A 20,895-nucleotide genomic window follows, 5' to 3' on the forward strand; every position below is an offset into this window, starting at 1 on the left:
GAATTATTTTTATATTGAAGAAATGTAGTCATGTAGACAGGGGCGGCAATAGTTGAGCAATCTCCCTTTTCTCACGACATTATTTTCTGTGACTAATTTATTTCTTCAAGAAAATAAACCTACACCTGGACAAAAAGTTTAGTTAAGGACCCTGTTATTATCCCCAATTTGAGATATGTAATTAATGTGATTTATCTGTATCTGTGGGAAGCACCACAGTCGTCGAACTCCATCCCACATCCCATCCAAACACCCTTCCTCAAGTGGGAAAACAACTGGACCACATCCTTAGTGCTCTCATCAAATGCAAAATCGGTTGCAGCATGAGATAAACATATTAAGCAACTCGACAAACATTATGTCTTTTGTTGGTGAATGTGGTTACATACACTGTTATGTTTTTCCAATGCGCAATTACCGGTATGTTCCTATTTTGGTTGATGGCAGCCTACGATCAGGTGAGCAAGGTTCTACTTTCTGCATATGGGGTTTCGACCACATGGTAGTTTCTTGTGGGTCGTTGTTTTGGAAAGACTGGCACCTACTTCACCATGACGTCAAGCAACCTACCTTTAGACAAATGTCGGAAGATATATCAAAAAATGTTTTTGATTGGGGAGATTGTGGTAAACGCGGTTTATTTGTTTATTATGGCTTCCCGTTATGAAATATTAAATAAATGCGAGCCAAACCTCCGTTTCTCTCGAATGTGGAACAAAATAATATCATAATTGATCAGATTTCATTGAAATGCAGACTGCATTCTCTTCAAATTTTTACAGATGCGTATCTAGTAGCATTCTAAATTTAATTTTCAATTACAAGTTGAAAATTAATTTATTGCTGGAAGAAATTGCCCATTATGGTCGTGTCGTAATTATTGATTACATTAGATCGCAAGAAAAACAACATTACTAATAATATGAATAATTTATTATCCATAATGGGATGACAGAAACGGTAGAGACACGAGCATAAATTACGTCTTGTAGGTAAATTCAGAGCAATTTACTTTTCCCGTAATTCTTCGAGAACGCACGTTTCTAAATAAACTCATAAAATTTATTCCGATAACAAACTTTCTTATTTTATCTCAAACCGGGAAAATCACTCGGACGGACATGGGAATAGATCCTGAGATCTGTATGCCACAATTTATAGCGCATCTTCGCCATATAAGTACACCTACTTAGCATTCTTCCATAAATCTCCTCACAGAGATCTATTATTATGTAATTTAAAGTTTGAAATTTTGATCGAAAATTCTCAATGAGAACTAAACTCTTCATCAACCCAACAGCCGGTAATCAAATTATCTTCTCACTAATAATTAGGCAAACAGTGTGTCAACAAACAACTTGTCTTAAAAGATAAAGATCAAGCCCCTTATACGTCTAATTTTGGTGTAAAAAATTATTCGAACAAATATTTGGTCATGACGAAGCTTGAACAGGTACAGGTGAAAAAGTGCAGCATGAAATAGAAAGGAATTTCCGGGTAAAACAAACAGAAAAAATTAAATATCTAAGTGTTGTTAAAGTATTTTTGATTCTTATCATTCATGTTCTCCACCACTGTCTATTTCCGATGAAAAAATTATTACATTTGTAGATTATGTACTTTTTATACAAGGTGAGTCTGCTAAAAGTTTATTTTAACGCACAAACTTTATGATTGTTATTAGTCATTATTACTACCAGTTAATCGAAATTTCTAGTGTCATCCTAAAACAAACGATAATTTTAACAAAAGAGGCTTTAAAAAATGCACTAACCCCAAAATTACGTTCATTTAAATATTTAATTGAGATACTTAATTAATTATTTTTTGGATGTACTGTGGCATTTGTTTTCGAAGTTTTTTAATAAACAACAATTAAACGTCGTTTGTTTAGCATAAGAAAATTTAATTTTTTGCAATGAATCTGTTATGAACACTTTACTAAAATAATAATTTTCAACCTGGAAATGCAACAATCTTGTAAAAAAAGAAATTAATTTTTTTTTCATATAAAAATTTACGTATAATTGTAAAGACGAATAAAGTTTTTTCAAATTCACTGTTGCTTGTGTTGACTGCTTGCTAAGGTAAACAAAATTTTTTTTAAAAGTGGAAAATTTATTTTTTTAGAGCAACTTAATAGCTACTAGTTCTAATCACAATGAATTGTAGAAGAATTCGAAAAAAATTCACATGTACACGTCAGTCAGTTATGAGTTAACTAATTCTTTACGATGCAAACTTAATTTCCTAATTTATTGTCTTTACCAAATTTTCAATTAGATATGTTTCAGAGATCATTTGCTTATAGATTATAATGAAATTTCTGTTTACAGCTCATTTCAAAAGTTAAAAGTCTTTTTCTTCTTACACAATTTTAAGTAAACACATAAACAGCCCATAAACACATCTTTTTTTTACTTTTTTACTTACTTTCCACTTTTTCTTTTCTTGTTTTGTTATAATTTTTGTACTGGGTTAAGTAGTCTCGGCAAAATTTCCGCAAAAAGACCAATCATAAAATAAATATATTGAATAATAAATAAAAACAGTAACAATAGTCCAGACCTTAGAATCATTAAAAAATAATAAAATCAATTCACCATTGCATTGTTTTAGGGCAGCATCGGAAAACTTTAAAAAATAAAAAATTATTTCACAGTTTACACCAAGTTTTTACACTTGATTACAATTGTATTAACAATTTTCAACCTCTATACTAAGTAGTCTTTTAATGAAATGTTCAATTTAAATAATAGCGCATTTGTCTAATAATAATAATTTGTTTGTTACCAAAATATAAAATACTATTGAAGAATATTCTACTGAGTTTTAATATCTATGGAAAAAAATTACGTCAAACTTAAAAAAAAGAGAATATTTTGTAAGGTTTAGGTAACTTTGCAACGTCAGTTGGGATGACTGTAGAATTATCGTCTTTTTTAGGAAAATATTTAGTTCTCATTGTTTAAGAACCTTTTTATTCAATCTTCTAGCACCTCAGGACTATTGTCCAAACCTACACCAAATTGCTAGAAATTACAAAACTGTGTGCAGTTATTGTTACCTGCAGACACTTCACCAATTAATGCAAGCTCAGACTTAGCAAAGACCATAATTTAAAAATATTCCCAGTTGCCCCATGTCCGATACTGCTCCACCCTACCCTAAGTATTGTCAACTTCTCTTGACAGTTTTAATAAAATTTTACTTGAATTATTCTTGCTATTTTTATTATTTAAAGAAAAAAAACAAAGCAGTACAAAAGGGTTCAGTGGGATTATTAATTTCTAAGATATGTACGAGTATAATAAAAATATAGCTTGAATACTTGTATACCGAGTTGTATACTTATTTTTATTCTTGAATGTGTACCATAATTCTGTGTTGTCAGATTAATTTTTTATCTTTCTGAATAAAAACTCAACGTTTAGAATTAAATGTTGATAAATACCAAAATACCATAAATAATTTTCAATTTCCTTTTGTATTTTTTGTCATGAAACAATTTATTCCGCAAAAACGTGTTTTACCATATATTAAAAATTTCGAAAAAATTCCCAAAATTTATGAAGTTGTAAAATCGCCTTAATGTTTTCTGCCAAAAAATTTCTCCAACAATATTTAAATGTGATTGATCAAATATGCAAATGGCGTTGAAAACGCATCTGTTTGCAGACCTAGATTTTGTGAACGGATTTATCGCGAAGTCAGTTTGAAAATTTATAAATTAAACTGCCACCTTGACCCTTCATCTTTCGGCCACGAAGGCCGCAACTAATTCAATAAAATGATAATATACAGTGTGGCCGGGAGGTTCGATAGAGTGATAAAAGGCACTTACAAGTGCAATATGTTATGCAAGAGTGAGTCATGTCCTTCAGAGGATCAAACCAGCCGCCAAAACACCCACGCTATGCCGAAGGCAACCTATCTAAGATCGCCCATAATGGAAAGGTCTGTTTCAGAGAAATCACTCGATTAATCGTATTGATACAGGAATTTTTATCCGATTCAAACTTGGTCTTGTAACACGATTCGATTTTTTCGGAGACGAATTAAAATATTTTCTCTGATATTTTCCTGGTTTTTAGAAAGTTTCTTTCCTATTGCCAATTATAGATGCGTCTGTAGGCTGTTTTTCATTTATATGGTAAAACTTTATACTTTCCATTCCCAACTGCGTGGTCGCAGTGACATTAATTGCCATTATTTGAAAAAAACTCTTAGGAAATTTGCATCACAAGTGCAATTAACACGATTTTAAAAAATAAAGGAACCAATTGTGCCCAAAAACAGATTTCACTCGACTTGCTAATTTTATTACTTAATCGAAATGTTGTTTCAAAAACTGCCTACATACTAAATCACTTAAACGCGAGTTTCGCAATTTTGTTTACAGTAGTCACAAAATTATAAATTAATCTGTTCCGATCAATTCCCTCCAACCCAATATTTTTTTTATTCAAAGTAAAGCGGTAATTTATCATTTTAGTTCCCGTGTGTTCTTCGAATTGTGTAAGAGATCCTTGAACACGTCGCATTAATCAAGCAAAAGGGTGTGCATTGTATTTCAGTAGCTCTTGAGGCAAGAAATTTCGAAGGTGGAAGCCTACACTCTTTCTTATCGCCCTGTATTTATTTATTTTAGAGCCAAACACCGATACCGATCTCAATTTATGCAAGACAAACGAATGCATCAATGATTTTCCTGTTTTACTGTCACACATTCCCATAATTTTATCACAACAATTATTGTCAAAAAATTTATGCTTTTCGAAATTCGTGTTCCAACAGGTATGAGGATAAGTCTAAACCTTTTTTTGTATCAACCTACGCTTGTTCACGTGTCCTCCTACGCGTGGACTCGACTACTGACAAATATGGTATTGAAGAAGTTATGGAGGCAGGTAAACATGCAATATCTGATTAGCGCTCACCTCATAACAATTACTACATTAACTACTGACAAAATCGGTACACGATTTTTTTAAACAAACTGGTAATTGATTCAAACAAATAACAATGTTCGTTTGAGTGAAGCGGAAACATCAATTTTGTTATAATGAGAACGATTTTGTTGGAAATGTCGACGTGACTCACTAAATATTAATAAAAAATTTAGTCAAATTAATTAAATCTAAAAGCGGATATTGCCCATTTGGGTCAGTGTTCAAACCAGTTGCCATCTCTGCAGCGATGTGTTTGCGCAATGTATTCATTACCAAAGTGCATTTTACCTAAATTTAATCATTTTCGCAGATGCTTGCTAATGAGAGTAACTGTACTAATTGTTCAAAAGGTGCGGTCAATAACAATAATCCGAATGTTGTAAGAGTTCTTTACACCTGATTGTTTTAAAAACTCAATTTCTTCAAATACAGTAAAATAATCGCATAAAAATGATGAACATTAGCAAAATGCTTTTGAAGTGGTTTTATAATCATATAATCATCAGGTGACTAAGTAATCGAGAAACACGTTATTTTCGATCATTAGTACAACTTTTCGCCTTATTAGAGATATTTAATTTTTCCAAACTACCAAAAATAAATATAACAAAAAATAAAAATAAAAATTTATCTACAATGACTTGTAACCGTTTTAATTACGAAATTATCTATTTCTGAGTACAATTTTGTGGCAATCGAGTCAAAACCAAACTAAAAAATAAAATTTAACATTGCCAACTGAGTCACTTTGGTCATTTTCTGTTCAGCAAATACTTTTTTTTTAATTAAACACGTAACAGTGAAATTTAAAAAAAAAATTTTATGGTTTCTCTCAAAATAAAAAAATGTTAATAAAATATTGAGCAATTTTATCTGTATAATTGGTTGCATATGTTATAAACATTTTTAAATAAAAATGCACAGGATGATTAGGAACAGATACAAAAACACTCAATAAGAGTCCAAAGTATTTATTATCATAATCCATAATGTAAAATATATGATATTAATCTAAAACACTTAAAATATTTTCTCATCTTGAAAACTGGCGTTTATCTGAGCCGCCCTTGCGTTTAGGTTGTCTGTAGACAACATTCTTCTTGTAATCTTTACTCGGCATTGCATTCAAATTCTTGTAGTAACCAAAGCCGCCCCCACCCTTTCTCTTAGAAGGGCGTTCAGATTTTTTAACAGTAACTTCTACAAAAAAAATAACAAAAAAATGACATGAAATTTAACAGTTAGCACTTACTTAAATCCACAGCTGGTGGTACTTTAAACCCAAACGACAACCCAACCTTCGCCAAATCAAGCGTACTGATATCAAAAATGGTCTTCAAATGATGCGAGTCGTACGCTCTCACATAAGCCTTAAACGCTTCTTTCGCCGACATGTTCAAAAAATAATTTTTGCCAATTAAATTCTCCAACTGAAATTACATTGCTCACATGAGGGAAATAAAACAAATAATCTAACTGACCTGTAACTGGATATCGGCAATTTTATTCCAACTAAACTCAAACTCATTCAACGGTACTTTAGCCTGTTTTAGATACCTAAGGAAACCAAGTTCCTCAGGTCTTAAAATTAGCAAAGCATGACCACTGCTTCCTTCACCTCTTGCAGTTCTGCCAACTCTGTGAATGTACTCTTTAGGGTCATCTGGAGGGTCATATTGCACGATCCAGTCAACGGCTGGAATGTCCAAACCTCTCGCTGCGACGTCAGTACAGAGCAAAATTCCAGATTCTGCGTTACAGAACTGGAAAAATGTGGTCGTCCGCTTCGCCTGTTTCTGCTTCCCCTATTTGAAAAATTACAAATTGACCAATAATAAGTTTCATTATAGTGATTCCATACAGTAATAATGCTTTTTGTTGTGTGTATTACTTATATTAAATGTTAGGAAAATGTGACCCAAAAAAGTATAACGTCATAAATGATAATATTTTTTTAATTTCTTCAATATATTGGGTTGCAAACTTTTTATTATTTTCGCAAATCAACAGAAACTGATCCGAATTACGCGTAGAATTTTTTGTATCAACTTGGAGCCTTGGTACAATTTTAACTTTTACGATGGAATAAAAAAAATCACTTACATGAATGCACATCACTGGCAAGTCAATGTAGTTAAACAACTCGTGATGGAATTTCACAGACATGCAAGAGCTGAAAAACACCATCACCTTCTTCTTGCGATTCTTCTTCAGAAAAGTGAACAAGACCAAAAGTCTTTTTTCAGAAGGACAAACAACGTAGCCTTGCTCAAGTCCTGTAACAGTGGCCTCGCTTTTAGCGTCGTCCACACCGACATAAATCGGCTCTTTTTTCAACGCTAGAGACGTCAAGGCTTCAGTTTTCTTCGTTTGTGTGGCACTGAACAACATTGTTTGTCTCCGTTCTAAATAACACAATGAAATTAAGTTGGCAAGAGTGAATTATCTTACTTGGCAGAAGGTTAATAATCTGTTTCATTTCCTCCTCAAAACCAATATCTAAAATTCGATCAGCTTCGTCGATCACAAGACACTGTAAATTCTTAAAAAGAAAATCAGGAGTGTTTTGCATGTGATCCAAAAGACGTCCAGGTGTAGCCACTAGTATATTAATCCCTTTGGACAATTTCTGAGCCTCTGTTTGCCTACTAGTCCCACCCATGACCAAGCCATAAGTATGGTGGTGATATTTCATCAACTCTTTTAAAACCCCGAACGTTTGCATTGACAATTCTCTTGTTGGTGAAATAATAATAACACCAGTACCTACCAACAAGATGAGTAATTTATTCGCAAAAAATAACACAAAAATTACCATTTCTTGGCATAAATTTCAGTTTATAAATCAACTCGACTGCTGGTATAAGAAAAGCCAACGTTTTTCCAGATCCTGTTTTAGCAGCCCCGACTAAATCGCGGCCTTCCAGTAATGGAGGAATTGATCGTGCTTGAATTTCAGTAAGTGTTGTGAAGCCCATATCAGCAATAGCTTTAAGGGTGTTTTCACAAACTTTGTTCTTAAGAGAATCAAACGTGCAGTTACTTAGAATTTCCAACGTGGTTTCGGCACCAGGAACTGTAAATAATTGATAAGAAAGTGGCAATTAAGAAAAAAAATCAAGAAAAGGCAAAATTGATCAGAATGTTCGTTGCATTCACAGCAAATTCTCAACTCAAGCATTGCCTGAAAGGCAATGCGAGGAGATCATATTCGCCTTAAACTCATCATACGATATTGTGACAATTTTTTTTTCATGCTAACTCTACGTACGTTTATTTTGTTCATCATCTCCTTCGGTTTGTGCCTCTTGGGGTTCTTCCTCGTCGTTATTTTCCTCATCGTCTTCTTTTTCGCTTTCTTTGTCACTTTCATGGCTCTGTTCTAAATCTAGATCTTTCTTTTTCCTATTCTTCTTCTTTTTTTCTATAATAGGAAAACAACAAGAGACAAAAAATTAAAAAGTTTCTCAATACTTTTATTACGTAATTATTAATTATTAATTAAAATTATCCTAATGAAGTATAAACAAATTAAGAATAATAAAAGAAAAAAAGACAAATATAAAAAAATATAAAACATCATTAGTCGTATAATAAAAAAAAGCAATCATGCAAATTCAAAGCAAAATAAAGAAAATGAGAATTTTTTTTCCTTTTTTGTTCCCTATCTGGGGTTCAACACTTTACGCAAGGAAAACACGTTTTCTCCCAGATTAGTATATATTTTTATTTTTGGAAAACTAGTTTCGGGTAATTACCCTTCACACAGCCTTTCTTCAGTTTCCACGTCAAATGTTTTTACACAGTTTTTTCATATATTTTTATGGTGTTTATTTAAAATGTATTACATACTAATAAGTAATAACATAGCAGTCAAGTTTAAATAAAATACAAATAAAAATAGATTAAAAATTAAAATTAATTAAGAATATTAATGCCAAAAAAAATATATTGAAATATTAATTAATCAATTGCTAGTGTTATTCTAAAACAATGATGCTTAAATAATGTTATCGAGCAAAAATCCCTTATAAAAATTTCATAAAACAAAATTTAAGCATAACTACTTGATAACAGTAATTAATTAATTATTTTAATTATAAGAAATCGTATAAAAATTCTGAAAAAATTCACAGGCACAGAGAAAAATACAAAGTATAAGTATAATATAGCAAACGCTAAATTCTGTTCTTTTCGTACTTTCAGTAGAATCACCGTAAGTATAAATAATAAAAAAATCAGGCAAATTCAAAGCAAAAAATGTGGGAAATTAAGACAAACTAAAAACAAGACTATTCAATAACTTTTTTTTTTCAAATGAGAGATCTTCCAAAGTGTACCTACAATCCCCAGGTTTATTAACTTTTCAGAAAACGAAAAAACCTTGTCAATTCAAAAACTTTTCAAAATAATAATATCCACAGATATTTGAAAAATTCAAGAGTTATAAGTGTTTTTTCGCAAAAGTCTTTAAGGATTGTACAGTTTGTTTACAATTTAGGGAAAACTAAATGAAACAAGCATTTTTATTAATAACCCAATGCATACAGATCTATTGAACAGCTTTACCAAAAGTAGCATGTGTTCATTTGAATTTACTATTAGAAAGAGCAATTTTTTGGATAATTGGTGCAAATTGAAAAAAAAAAAAATAGAGCGCCAAACGAATTTTCTTCACTTTGCAAATTTGAAATGCCTTGAAACAGTTTACATCTAGGACTACTGTGCAGATTAAGAATATGTTAAATAATATCTTGAATATGTTTGGTACTAAATGGGACTTTCTGAAAAAAATAAAATATAAAAACAAACTGAAAATTAACATTTTGCTCCCTTGATACACCTGTAAATATTTTAATATTTAAATTAAGCGCTAAGAATTCCATTAGAAGCAAATGAAGTATTTATATTCTTGGGAACTAGACTCCTTGAGTGAAGTGTCCGTTCTTACGCCGTAAAACTAAAATAATTCAATATGCCACAATAAATTACTCACTCCGAGCAGGCCCTGTATCATCGTTTTGTCCCCTTTTGGCCCCCTTTCGCTCCTGGGGAACAAAACCCTCCTCATCCTGTTCTTCCTCAACCACCTTATTTTTCTCTTTCTCTTTCAGTTGCACAAGTTTTAATTTCTGTTTTTCTCGTTTTTTAATTTTTCTCATTAGCACCTTATCCTGAATAGACATTTTAACACAAAAAATAAAACACGTGTGAGGAGCTTGAACTTTCCAGAATTTGAGGTTAAGCTGCTGTCAAAATACTTTTTGTGGTAAGGTTTATGTTCCCATGTTGGTAAAAGTTGTGTCAGAAGTTTTTTCTAACCTAAAATGCCACTCTCCTGTCACTCATTCGTGTTAGTGTGGATTTATTTATCGTGTTTTGAATAATTATAACAGAGTATGGGAAAATAGAACTGATAGGTGCGAGATATGGCTAATGATAGGGAGATTTTGCGTGAGGTGTGGGAGGGTAAACTACCCATTTCGTTTCAATTGGATCCTGATGAAGTGGTTGAATTGCAACAACCGGACCCTTTTTATTTAATGGTTCCGCGTTTGAGTTATTTTCCTTTGGTTACGGATAAAGTGCGCAAACATTTCCTACGGTATGTGGCCAATGATAAACAGGACAGGGAAATGTGGCTGGAGTATGATGGACAGCCCATGAAATGGCACTATCCCATTGGTGTTCTCTATGATTTACTTATCACTTCAGATGATCAGTTGCCGTGGAACATAACTGTCCACTTCGATAAGTTCCCAGAAAATCAGATTTACAAATTCAGCAACAAGTGTGTTGGGAATTTCTTGTTTAATTTTTAGTTTTCATGTGTTTTTGCAGAGAGACTGTTGAGTCATATTTCATGGCTTGCTTGAAGGAAGCCGATGTGTTGAAGCACAGAGGACAAATTGCGAGTAATATGCAGAAAAAAGACCATAATCAGTTGTGGTTAGGCTTACAAAATGGTAATTATTTATACCTTTAATTAAACATTTTTTTTGTTTAAATAATTACAGACAAGTTTGATCAATTCTGGGCTGTGAACCGTAAACTCATGGAAGTCTCACAAGAGCAAGAACACTTCAAATACATTCCGTTTAAATGTTACTTGGATGATGGTTATAGACAGAAATTGATAAAACCAGTTGATGAAGATGGGCGTCGTAAAACCCTACAAGACTTAATTAATGAAATGTTTCCAGGAAAAAATGGTAAATTTCGTGTCAATCACTTGTACAACATACTATATTTTAATTTTCAGTTGTCATTAAAACCCATGGTATGATCCCTCCCCTTGAAACACCTTTGCAGTGGATGTCCGAACATCTTAGTTATCCAGATAACTTTCTGCATTTGTGTGTACAGACGTAAAGCTTTTGTGTGATATTGTCAAAAACTTTTGTATTTATTGCCTTATTGTGAAATGTACGTTATGTAGGTGCACAAGCTTAATTTTTAGTTAAGACTAAAGATAATATATTCAAAATGTAATTATGGATGTTGAGACACGTAGTAGGTAAATTTATTTTCTGCCATGAGAAACTTATTACTGTCTCTTCTCATTGTTTAGATAGATTCATTTTGTTGCAATGCAAGGCCAAAATATTTAAAAAATTATACTATAAATTTTTACATTCAAATAAAGTTCTTTCAAGTATTTCGGGCGTTTTATTAAATAATGATAAATTCAAGTACACTCGTAGTGTAGTCTTTTTTTATTAAAAGATCAAAAGCTGATTATGATTAATTGATAATGATTAGATAACGATGAATAGTTAAACATATACTACACGTAATACGAAAGTGTATTGTATGTTGCATAACTGCTTTTTTATTTAAAAAACTTGATAATAAATTCGTTTATTGTTAAAGTATTTTTTAACTATGACCATATTAATCTTAAAAAAGCTACTATAGATGTACATACTTATTTAGTTTCCTAATTTAAATCATAATGGTTTCATTAACTTGCGTTAAATTTGAATATAAGTGATTTTAAGGCTTAATAACAGTATTCCAGGAATGAAAATATCGCCTTAGTTGCGTAATACCCCCACGGGTTCTACATTACAACCTATAGATGACCTTCTCGCCATCCACAGTGAATAATCTAATTAAACAACTTGACTGAAATGTATTCGCATATTAATAGATCTCATTGCACTACCATTGTAGCTCGCTCTTATTTAATACCTGTAGCTAAAATTATTTTGCTTATAAATTTAAAAAAAATGCTGTATCGGTGGGCCGTGTGAATATTGTTAAGTAGATAATCAATCAGTCATTCCAGGAAAAATGCAACCTGACACCGAAATTTTCAAAATAATTTTAGTAATGTAAAGTTTCTTTCAGAATACACGATTTGGTTTATATTTAATAGATTTTGCGACAAAAGAATTTTTTCTGTTGTAAATTTAAAATCGTGAGTTTTGCTGTCCAGTTCGTTATTTTATTACGCATGTTCGCCAAAAAAATGAAAGGTCTATTTTGTGTCTAGTCCGTCATCAATATGTAATTCTTGTAATTCAAATTTTACAAATTTCATTTATAAACATAAATTACCAACGCATGTTTTTTATGTAACTTTTATTTTAAATAAATATGTGGCAGTATTACAATCAAAGACTAAAAATCGTATCTTTTATTTTTTTTAGAGTTAAACTTGACCAAAAAAACAATTGCAAATGTATTTTAATTAAAATGGTATGGCGTCGCCCTACGAAAAGTTCGAGTAATAAATATGTTTGTGGGGTAATCAAGGTTTATAACAGTTTAAAGAGATGAATCTTGAAACTTTCACTGTGAAAGGTATGAGATAACTGGTTATAAAGCGACGAACAACCGTTGGTTGCCAAATAGGTGGGTGCATTTTCTTTTTTGAAACAGGAAAATTGGCTGTTTTTCTACTGGTGTGTCACTGTTGACTAAAATAACACCACCTTGGTCTGTTTCACAATTAGCCGGTTTACGTTTGGGTAATAAAAAAATTTTGGTAATGGGCACATGAGTAATAAGAGGCCAAAAATATTTTAACTGTATACATATCATTAAATTTACAACCGTATCATACTTACTGAGATTATTGCTGGACGTTAAAACCAAGTCATACAAGCTCATAAATATTGGAATTCTGTAGTGGAAGTGCAATAACCCGAAATAATCACCCAACTTAAAAAAGGCATGAGATTCATATAGAAGCCAAAACAAAGGAAAATAGACAATTTTTATTTAATTTAATTCAATTTCAACACTTTGAGAAAAGGCCAAAAAAAATGTTTGCAAAATTAATTAATTTCATTTGTAGTATATAACAAACAAACACGGATTCTTATTTCATTGGCCAAATAGTAGGTATTAGGTATTAGGTACGTTTGTTCTTGAAGCGTTATTTGCCAAGACCTTTTACACACGTTCTGATTTAAAAACGATCAAAATTGGCTTTTTATCTCAAATATGTGTTTATATAGAAAAAAACTAATCACTTGTTTCTCTCTTTTAAACAAAAATTAAGGCAAAATATTATACTTTCATTGCAAGAAATTTTATCAGTCTAGTCCTCGAAACCATCTTGAAATCAGCTTGTAATATTCGACCAATACATTGGCTTTGAAATTTTTTGTTTATGCCTTATCTTTGCCTTTTTATTGGTTGAGAGCATTGAAAGGGCATGACTCAGATTGGCGTTCGAGCTGGCTCCACCCAATTAAATTCAAGTAATTTAAACAAAACAAAAATATTTGTCACTTTTATCTTTATTGAGACGTTGTCTTGAATGCCTCCTTGAATCGAGATTTGTTTCACTGATTACGATCGATTATTTTATTATATTGAACCAAGGTGTTTTAAAGTCGTATTTTTACCACCTACTTGCACTACAATATTGATTCAAAACACACCAGAAAAAAGTTAATAAACGTCGTAGTTGATCAAAATGATGATGATATAGAAAAGATTTAAAAAAATCAATAGTATAAAAGATGCTGTTAAATTTTTGGATCAAACATGGCTTGATGATGAGAAACAATCTCTTCCACTTATTGTGGAACTTGAAGACTAAAAGCTAACATTCATGATTATTTAAGCCAAATTAAAGCATCACTTCTAATCGTTATGACTCCAAGTAGATACAGCGAAACTTATAACGTTGTATTGTTATTTTTTGAATAAAAATATTAGATTTTTCCGTTTTAGATTAAAATAAACCACTTCGCTAATCCGGAAAACTCTTCAAACTGGCTGTTGTCTGTCTGGACTATTGAAGTTGTATTGTACTCGTACTGTCACATTTTTTTAGAAAACTAATTTTTGCAGATAATAAAATTACAGTTACATTTTTTACAGAAAAAAAACAGTCCTTATATTATATTTTACTCAAAAAAATGCAAAAAATAGAAGTAATAAAGTATATAACAACTGTTCAGTCTTGAGAAAATCAGAGAAATCAAAGCAAAAAAAAATCTGATAAAATGAACTGATTTAAAATATGGGTTTTCATATATTCATAGATATTATAAGTATTATAATATCCGATCTTATTTACAATATTCAAGTAAACATCTGTTTCATTTCATCTAATCTGCCACAAATTAGATTGTTATAATTAGCAATTTGGAAAGCAGACTCAAAAGTTAATTGGAAGTTTTTTTTGTGAATTTTTCAAAGCTTATGATTTATGATTTTATTAAACAGAGTTTGAAGATTAGACTGTTTCAGTGTTCAGTATGTAGTTAATTAAGGGGATTATAAACCAAAACATGATTATTATTGTAAATAATGCAGTGAAATGAATTTAGTCAGAGAGAAAAATATTGAAATAAGTTGCTTCATTTAACATTTCTCTAAAGTTTGAAAGACGCAGATTGATAACAACAAAGCAATAGAGCCTTGTGAATTGTGAATCCGATTTTTTTCGCTTATAGATCTAGATAATTGCAAATCCACCTTATGTATTAAACCCCAGTATTGCCATCTGTTTGGTGATGAATGAAAAGAAAAGGGAGCTGGATAGAGACGCGTTGTCTGGCCTCGCTGGCTTGGCGACAGCTTGTCTGGCGTGACCAGTTGCGCAGTTGCCACTTCCCCGCATTCCAATAACTTATCCGCAGTTAATCGCCACACATTCGCTCAAAATCACGCAACTCTCGCACAAAACCACCCAACGAAGTGATTCAAAGTGCCACCAACTCCCACAACCACCATCCAAAATCCGGGAAAAGTGGGTAAAAAACCGTGAAAATTCGGCAACGGCGCTCGTAAACTTGTTTCATAAACGGATGTCGGTGCCTCCCATTCGCTCGACGCAACTACGACATACGTCGGCGGCCCCAGTCGTGCAACCGCGCGGTGCGCCATCGCGGGGCACGTCGTAGCTCTTACTTCAGGTCCCTTTTGATGGTGAGAATACAGTTTAGTCAGTTTAGGTTAGGTAGTGGGGGTTTTCTGTGAATCGTGACGAAAATGGTTGCTCCATAGTTCGGGAGATAAGTCGAAGTAGTGGCATTTTGGTTGTTTTCGCGGGTTTTGTGGCAGTTGTGATGGCCCATGGGGCGAATATGGTGCTGAAGCGCGAGGGCAAGGCGGGCATTGGGTCGCGGCGCATCTTCGCCCCCCATTTCAAGCTGCAGGTGCTGGACTCGTACAGGAACGACGCCGACTGCAAGGGCAACCAGAGGGCGACGGCCCGCAAGTACGGCATCCACCGGCGCCAGATCCAGAAGTGGCTCCAGGTGGAGGGCAACTTGCGCAGCAGCGTGGGCAAGGAGCGGAGCGCCAGACTGCCTGACGACGAGGCCCCCGCGCCCCTCGATTTCACCACGCGCGCCCGCACCCCGGACCCCGCGCCCATGGACCTGTCGCTCAAGAGGCCCGCCACAAAGCAGAGCCAGAGCGCACCTGCGGGCCCCCCGCCGTCGCCGCTCCGCGCGCCGTCGCCACTCGGTCTCGCCCGACGGCCGCACCCGGACGTGTGGGACCTCTCCACCAAGCAGCGCAAGGAGGTGAGACACGAATAACCACAAGAAAAAGCGACAAAAAACGGGCCTGAGGCGATTCACCTGACAATGTCGCCGGGCGGGATTTACACAATTTTGAAACCACGATTAATGTGGACACTGAATCATTATTAAAATCTCTTTTAATATTAATGTTGGCACCACTTGCATTATTCGTGGTGATTTTTACAAAAGAGGTTGGCAGAAGGTGACAAATTTGGTACCACTAACAGGTTTTGAAAATTTTCAGGCGAAAAGCGGGAAAACAGAATCATAAAAAACCACATTGAACTTTACATGCAATTAATAAGTAATGTTGGTTTGCTAAACAATTCATAATGTTGGTTTCACCGGTTGAAAACGTAGCAATTTTGAAACTATAAACCAAATCTTTATAGTATTATACAATACAACCTTGCTAGTCCGGACAGACATCGGCCTCTGGTCTCTGATTGTCGGAAAAGAGCAGTTTTCCGGATTAGCTGCATGACTTTTTCTTTAATTTATAACGAAAAAACTAATAGTATTTCTCTCAATGAACACAAATTTGTTCACAAAATAAGGATAGAGTGAAGACACATATTTTTTTAATTTGAATATTTTTCATTGGGAATGAACGTTTTCTGAAGAAGACACTAAGGATTCGAATTAGTATTTGCATTGGTATTTGTATTTTAGTTTAAAAGTTTGATTTTGTCAGATATGTGAAATTTGCTTGTTTAATAAAACGTTACCCAATATGAGACAGTATGCCTTCTCAATCTGAGACTTCTTATGTTAGGGATCCAAGTCGAAAATTGCCAACTGAGACATTTTCTATTGAATTATATAAAATAAAAATTGAACATAACAAACTTCATAAAACAAAATGGCATAAATTATTAACATAACATTTTCTCTCAAAACAAAAAATAACTGTGAAAACAAATAAAAAAATATTTTAGGTTTAATTTTCACAATAAAGGGCACAAAGGAACCTTTTTTTATTTAATTACCTGGATTACTGCATCTGCACAGCTGTGCCTATTTCAGCAAATTTTCAAATTTCTCATAATTTAGGAGCTGAAGATTTTTTTTGTATTGGCTTAATTGGAAGAAATATAAATCAAAATATAAAGAAATATATATCGAACAAACGGCATGATAAGTACAGTACTGTATGGATCTGTATTCCTGTATATTGAAAATTATGTAATACACGTACAAAAAGTTTTTGATCAATTTGTAGGAACTTTGGAAGAAACTGAAGCAGCAGTTGGTTGAAATATTTTTTTAATTTTATATTTTTTCATTTTGAATATGTATTACATAAAGGTTTTTATAGCCATGAGTATACATTATTTTTTGTGATGGGAATTTGTATTTGCGTGCTTAATAAGAGATCTGTAAACCGAACGAGATTTGCCAACGTTTTGTTGGATTGTCCAGACATTGCAACATAATAATATTACCTCTATGTTAATTCATACTATCTTCTTACTTTTTTCATTTTTACGTGCACTTGTGCAAAAATTTTGGCGACCGTTGTACAAAAACTTATGACACAGCTATCTGGTTTCGAGCACTAGACCCTTGCTGTTGATATGAACCATTGGCACGGCTTTTTTAAAAAAGAATTAGATCAAAATTTATTCCTGAGTTATAGTAGCGACCGAGCATTATCTTCCAACAAGAACGCCTTTTGTGGCTTGTGTTACAAAATACAAACTTATGCATCCGGAGATCAGGAGATCTAAAGTTGTTTAGATTTCCAGGAGAGAATTCTTGAAAAATAAACACAAATAAATAGCAAATTAATAATACTTCCGAACTTTCAGGTAAAAAAGTAAAAAAGTCCGAAACGTTAGATCGTCCAAACCAGTGTCAGGTTTTAAGTATATCTGATTCTGAATTGTTGAAGTTATACTGTACTAATATTTCCGGACACTTCTCTTGCCACCTCTGCCATTTTTCATTTTGTTTTTTTCTGAATGAAGTAGTGGAGCCTTTTGATTCAAATTTTGTCAGTAGGGTTCAGGTGAAACACAGTTTGATCTTTAGACCAGAATTAGGTGTCTGTGACTTATTAAAACACTTAAAAAAATGTAGATGCGCGTTGCCATAAGTGTGGCGAGAAAAATTGTCGGCGATCTTTAAAATACCTGCTCCACAAAGTACTTTTTTATATACTCGTAAATGCCTTTGTATTTGTAACGTCGTTGTAGTACTTTTTTACTAAATTTCTAGTGAAAAAACAAAGCTTGTGGCGAACGAGATAAGCTCCTACCAATTTTCTCATAAAAATTTACATGGACTTCTGAAAAAAAATTTTTTTGAAACGACTTTAAACGAAAAGAGTGGAATTGGAAACATTTGATAATATTACAATGAAAAAAAAAAAAATAAGCTAATGAACCTTATTTTACTTTGAATGAATGCTTTTCTTATCCTACCTACCATAAATTAAAAAATACACTTTCATAATTCCATCACGAAAATTGGGTTATGAACGCACGTTCTTGAAGTCAACTTTTTACGCTTCAATCCGCCTTAATTTTTGGAAAAAACTGCGAACAAAATACTTTTTTCTTTCTATTTGAGTAAAATAACGAATATGTTGAAGAACATATTACTAAAAATACGTATTGTCTTAGAATCTTTGCACCTCGCTTTCTATGTCGGAAATTAAGTGGAATATTTCCGCCTAAATTTTAAAGACTTGTTAATAGCAGTTTGTTATATCATTACTCAACAAATTGACTTCCGGCCTAATTACGCTTTTACAAATTTTAATACGATACGTAAGGTCACCTTTTTGGGATAAAATGGAATCATTTTTACCAGGAATAACTTGCATATTTATATTACATTTGTATTTATATATTTTCATTGCTTCATATCGGTGATAAGAAGCAATTAAATTAATTGCTATCACCACAGCTATCAGTGATTTGGTTCATCCCAACAGTTTTCAAAGTAATTTGCGGCACCACATAAAATAAGTACGTATTTTGCTCTAGTTAATCTCGATAATACACTCACACTGTTTTGCCAAAAATCAAATGAAAGATATGAAAATGTGTACCTTTTCTGTGATCTTTACGCGGCTCTGCCCCCGTGGAATATTTTATATTTTTTATTAACTTTTAATGGGCGGAAAATTATAGGTAATCTAGGATAATTACAAACGAGTCTGCTCTTACATAATACCAGTATTAGCGACATAAAAAATGAAAAAAGTTTGTGTTGTTTGTTGCAGGAAGCCCCCAAACCTAAGCTCTTCAAACCGTACCTCGACGATGACACCCCCAAGCGCGCCGAGTTGCCCCCCTGCTGCGCAGCCCTTTCCGGTTGTTACTACAACAACAACGTCTGCGATATCAAGTCCGAATATTCGTCGTACACTCTCCACGAGCTCCAACCCTATTACTACAGCTACCCGTCAGCGTACCAAAGCCCAGAATACGAAATGGCGCCCTTCTACGAGGACCCGAATTACGTCCAAAGTGCGGTGCCGTTGAAACAAAGACACAGCTACAGTCTGGACTTTAAGTTGAGCGCAATCGAGTGCTATTACCAGGACTCTGTCTGCAAAGGCAACCAACGGGCGGTTGCCACCAAGTACAACATCCACCGGAGACAAGTGCAGAAGTGGTTGAAGCAAGCCGACGAATTGCGGCAGAAGAACGAAACCATTAAAACCACAACGCAGATGGTGAGATAGGACTTGATCGTAGTTTTATATCATGGTGTTAAGCCTCGAAGAGTCTAACGTACCAAGCAATAACGAACATATCGGGAATGGCCTCCATTGTGTATTGCCTTATTAAATAGCTCTTTAGGGATTTATTGATAATTGTGGGTGCTATTGTTCAAATCTTAGACTAGTACATGAAATGTTATTGCTCAGTATATAAGTTACTTGTGTGCCTTGTTAGGAGAAACGTGCCAAAAATGGAAGGCAGCTATTGCAGAACAACGTTATCCATGTCTTCCTTTGCCATAATTTTTTGTAATATAGTTATTGTTAAAACTAGATCATACTGCCTCTTTATTTATTAATTTATTTTACTTCAACTTTTTTATCTTAACGAATTTATGTATAAACAAACAGTCTTGTATTCAGTCTACTGCAATTGATAATGTGATTTTTAGACGTAATTTTATTTGCTTTCAAACATTTGTACATAAACTAATGATATAATAAGAATAATGTGACCTTACATCTGTAGGTTGTGAGCAATTATCGGACGTTTTTCAAATTGTACATACAGCTGGCCTGACTATAAAACGAACTTTTTATAAATATTGTATTATTTTATATGAGATATTTTATAGATGATATTAATAAAAATGTATATATTACCCGACTTTTCCTTCCCCGACATTTATCACCGCACGAACATTTCATCATATCTATTTATAACATCAAACGGCAGCAGCGCCTGGTTGAATAATAAGTCAGGAAAAAGTCACGGCAGATGACCCAGGTAAGCGGCAACAACTCACTATCAATAAACTCATTTTAATTGGCATGATTCAACACATAAATCAACATTTGATAAACTACAAACATGGCAGTTGAAAAACAAACGCACCGTGGGAGTTGGTGATTGTTTATGCCTTTGGTGTAATCCAAGGTGATAATTTTTTCCCTACAACTTCCAAGTAATGATTACGTTTTCATGTCACTGTTCTATGAAGTTGCGGAGATAAGGCAATACTTATGTGCCGTACAAAGGAACGAACTGATTATATTTTTGATTCCAAAGATTGAATTTACAAAATTAAGAAGCATCCCTTTATTTAAATCGTGAAAATTTTACAACAAATTTGTTGTCTCTGTCGAAATTGCACGCTGATGGCATTTTTTTGGGTTAATGACGGTATTAATTCACACTTCTTTTTATGGCGAGTACCGTGTACCTGTCGACGATCGGAAAATTTTCATTTTTTATCGGCTTTATTAGCAC

At 33.3% G+C, this 20,895-nt stretch overlaps 3 protein-coding genes across 3 annotated transcripts; 2 read left to right on the forward strand and 1 right to left on the reverse strand.

Annotated features, from left to right (window-relative positions):
- Positions 1-5,907: 5,907 nt before the first annotated feature.
- pit (pitchoune) lies at positions 5,908-10,138 on the reverse strand. The gene is made up of 8 exons (XM_008203132.3): positions 9,949-10,138; positions 8,224-8,376; positions 7,768-8,028; positions 7,404-7,718; positions 7,056-7,357; positions 6,434-6,757; positions 6,205-6,382; positions 5,908-6,152 (listed from the first exon to the last, which is right to left on the reverse strand). Exons 1-8 carry the CDS (start codon positions 10,136-10,138, stop codon positions 5,986-5,988), a joined length of 1,890 nt encoding a protein of 629 aa, XP_008201354.1. The 3' UTR covers positions 5,908-5,985.
- A 243-nt stretch (positions 10,139-10,381) lies between these two features.
- Positions 10,382-11,610, forward strand: Atg5 (Autophagy-related 5). Its single transcript, XM_968747.4, has 4 exons — positions 10,382-10,743; positions 10,794-10,918; positions 10,970-11,164; positions 11,215-11,610. Exons 1-4 carry the CDS (start codon positions 10,382-10,384, stop codon positions 11,322-11,324), a joined length of 792 nt encoding a protein of 263 aa, XP_973840.1. The 3' UTR covers positions 11,325-11,610.
- Positions 11,611-14,997: 3,387 nt separating this feature from the next.
- Positions 14,998-20,287, forward strand: brk (brinker). The gene is made up of 2 exons (XM_001815577.4): positions 14,998-15,949; positions 19,182-20,287. The coding sequence occupies exons 1-2, from the start codon at positions 15,488-15,490 to the stop codon at positions 19,644-19,646; spliced, it is 927 nt and encodes a 308-aa protein (XP_001815629.1). The 5' UTR covers positions 14,998-15,487; the 3' UTR covers positions 19,647-20,287.
- The last annotated feature ends 608 nt before the right edge of the window (positions 20,288-20,895 follow it).

Source organism: Tribolium castaneum, chromosome 4 (genome assembly GCF_031307605.1).
Source record: "Tribolium castaneum strain GA2 chromosome 4, icTriCast1.1, whole genome shotgun sequence".
Classification (NCBI taxonomy): Eukaryota; Metazoa; Arthropoda; class Insecta; order Coleoptera; family Tenebrionidae; genus Tribolium; species Tribolium castaneum.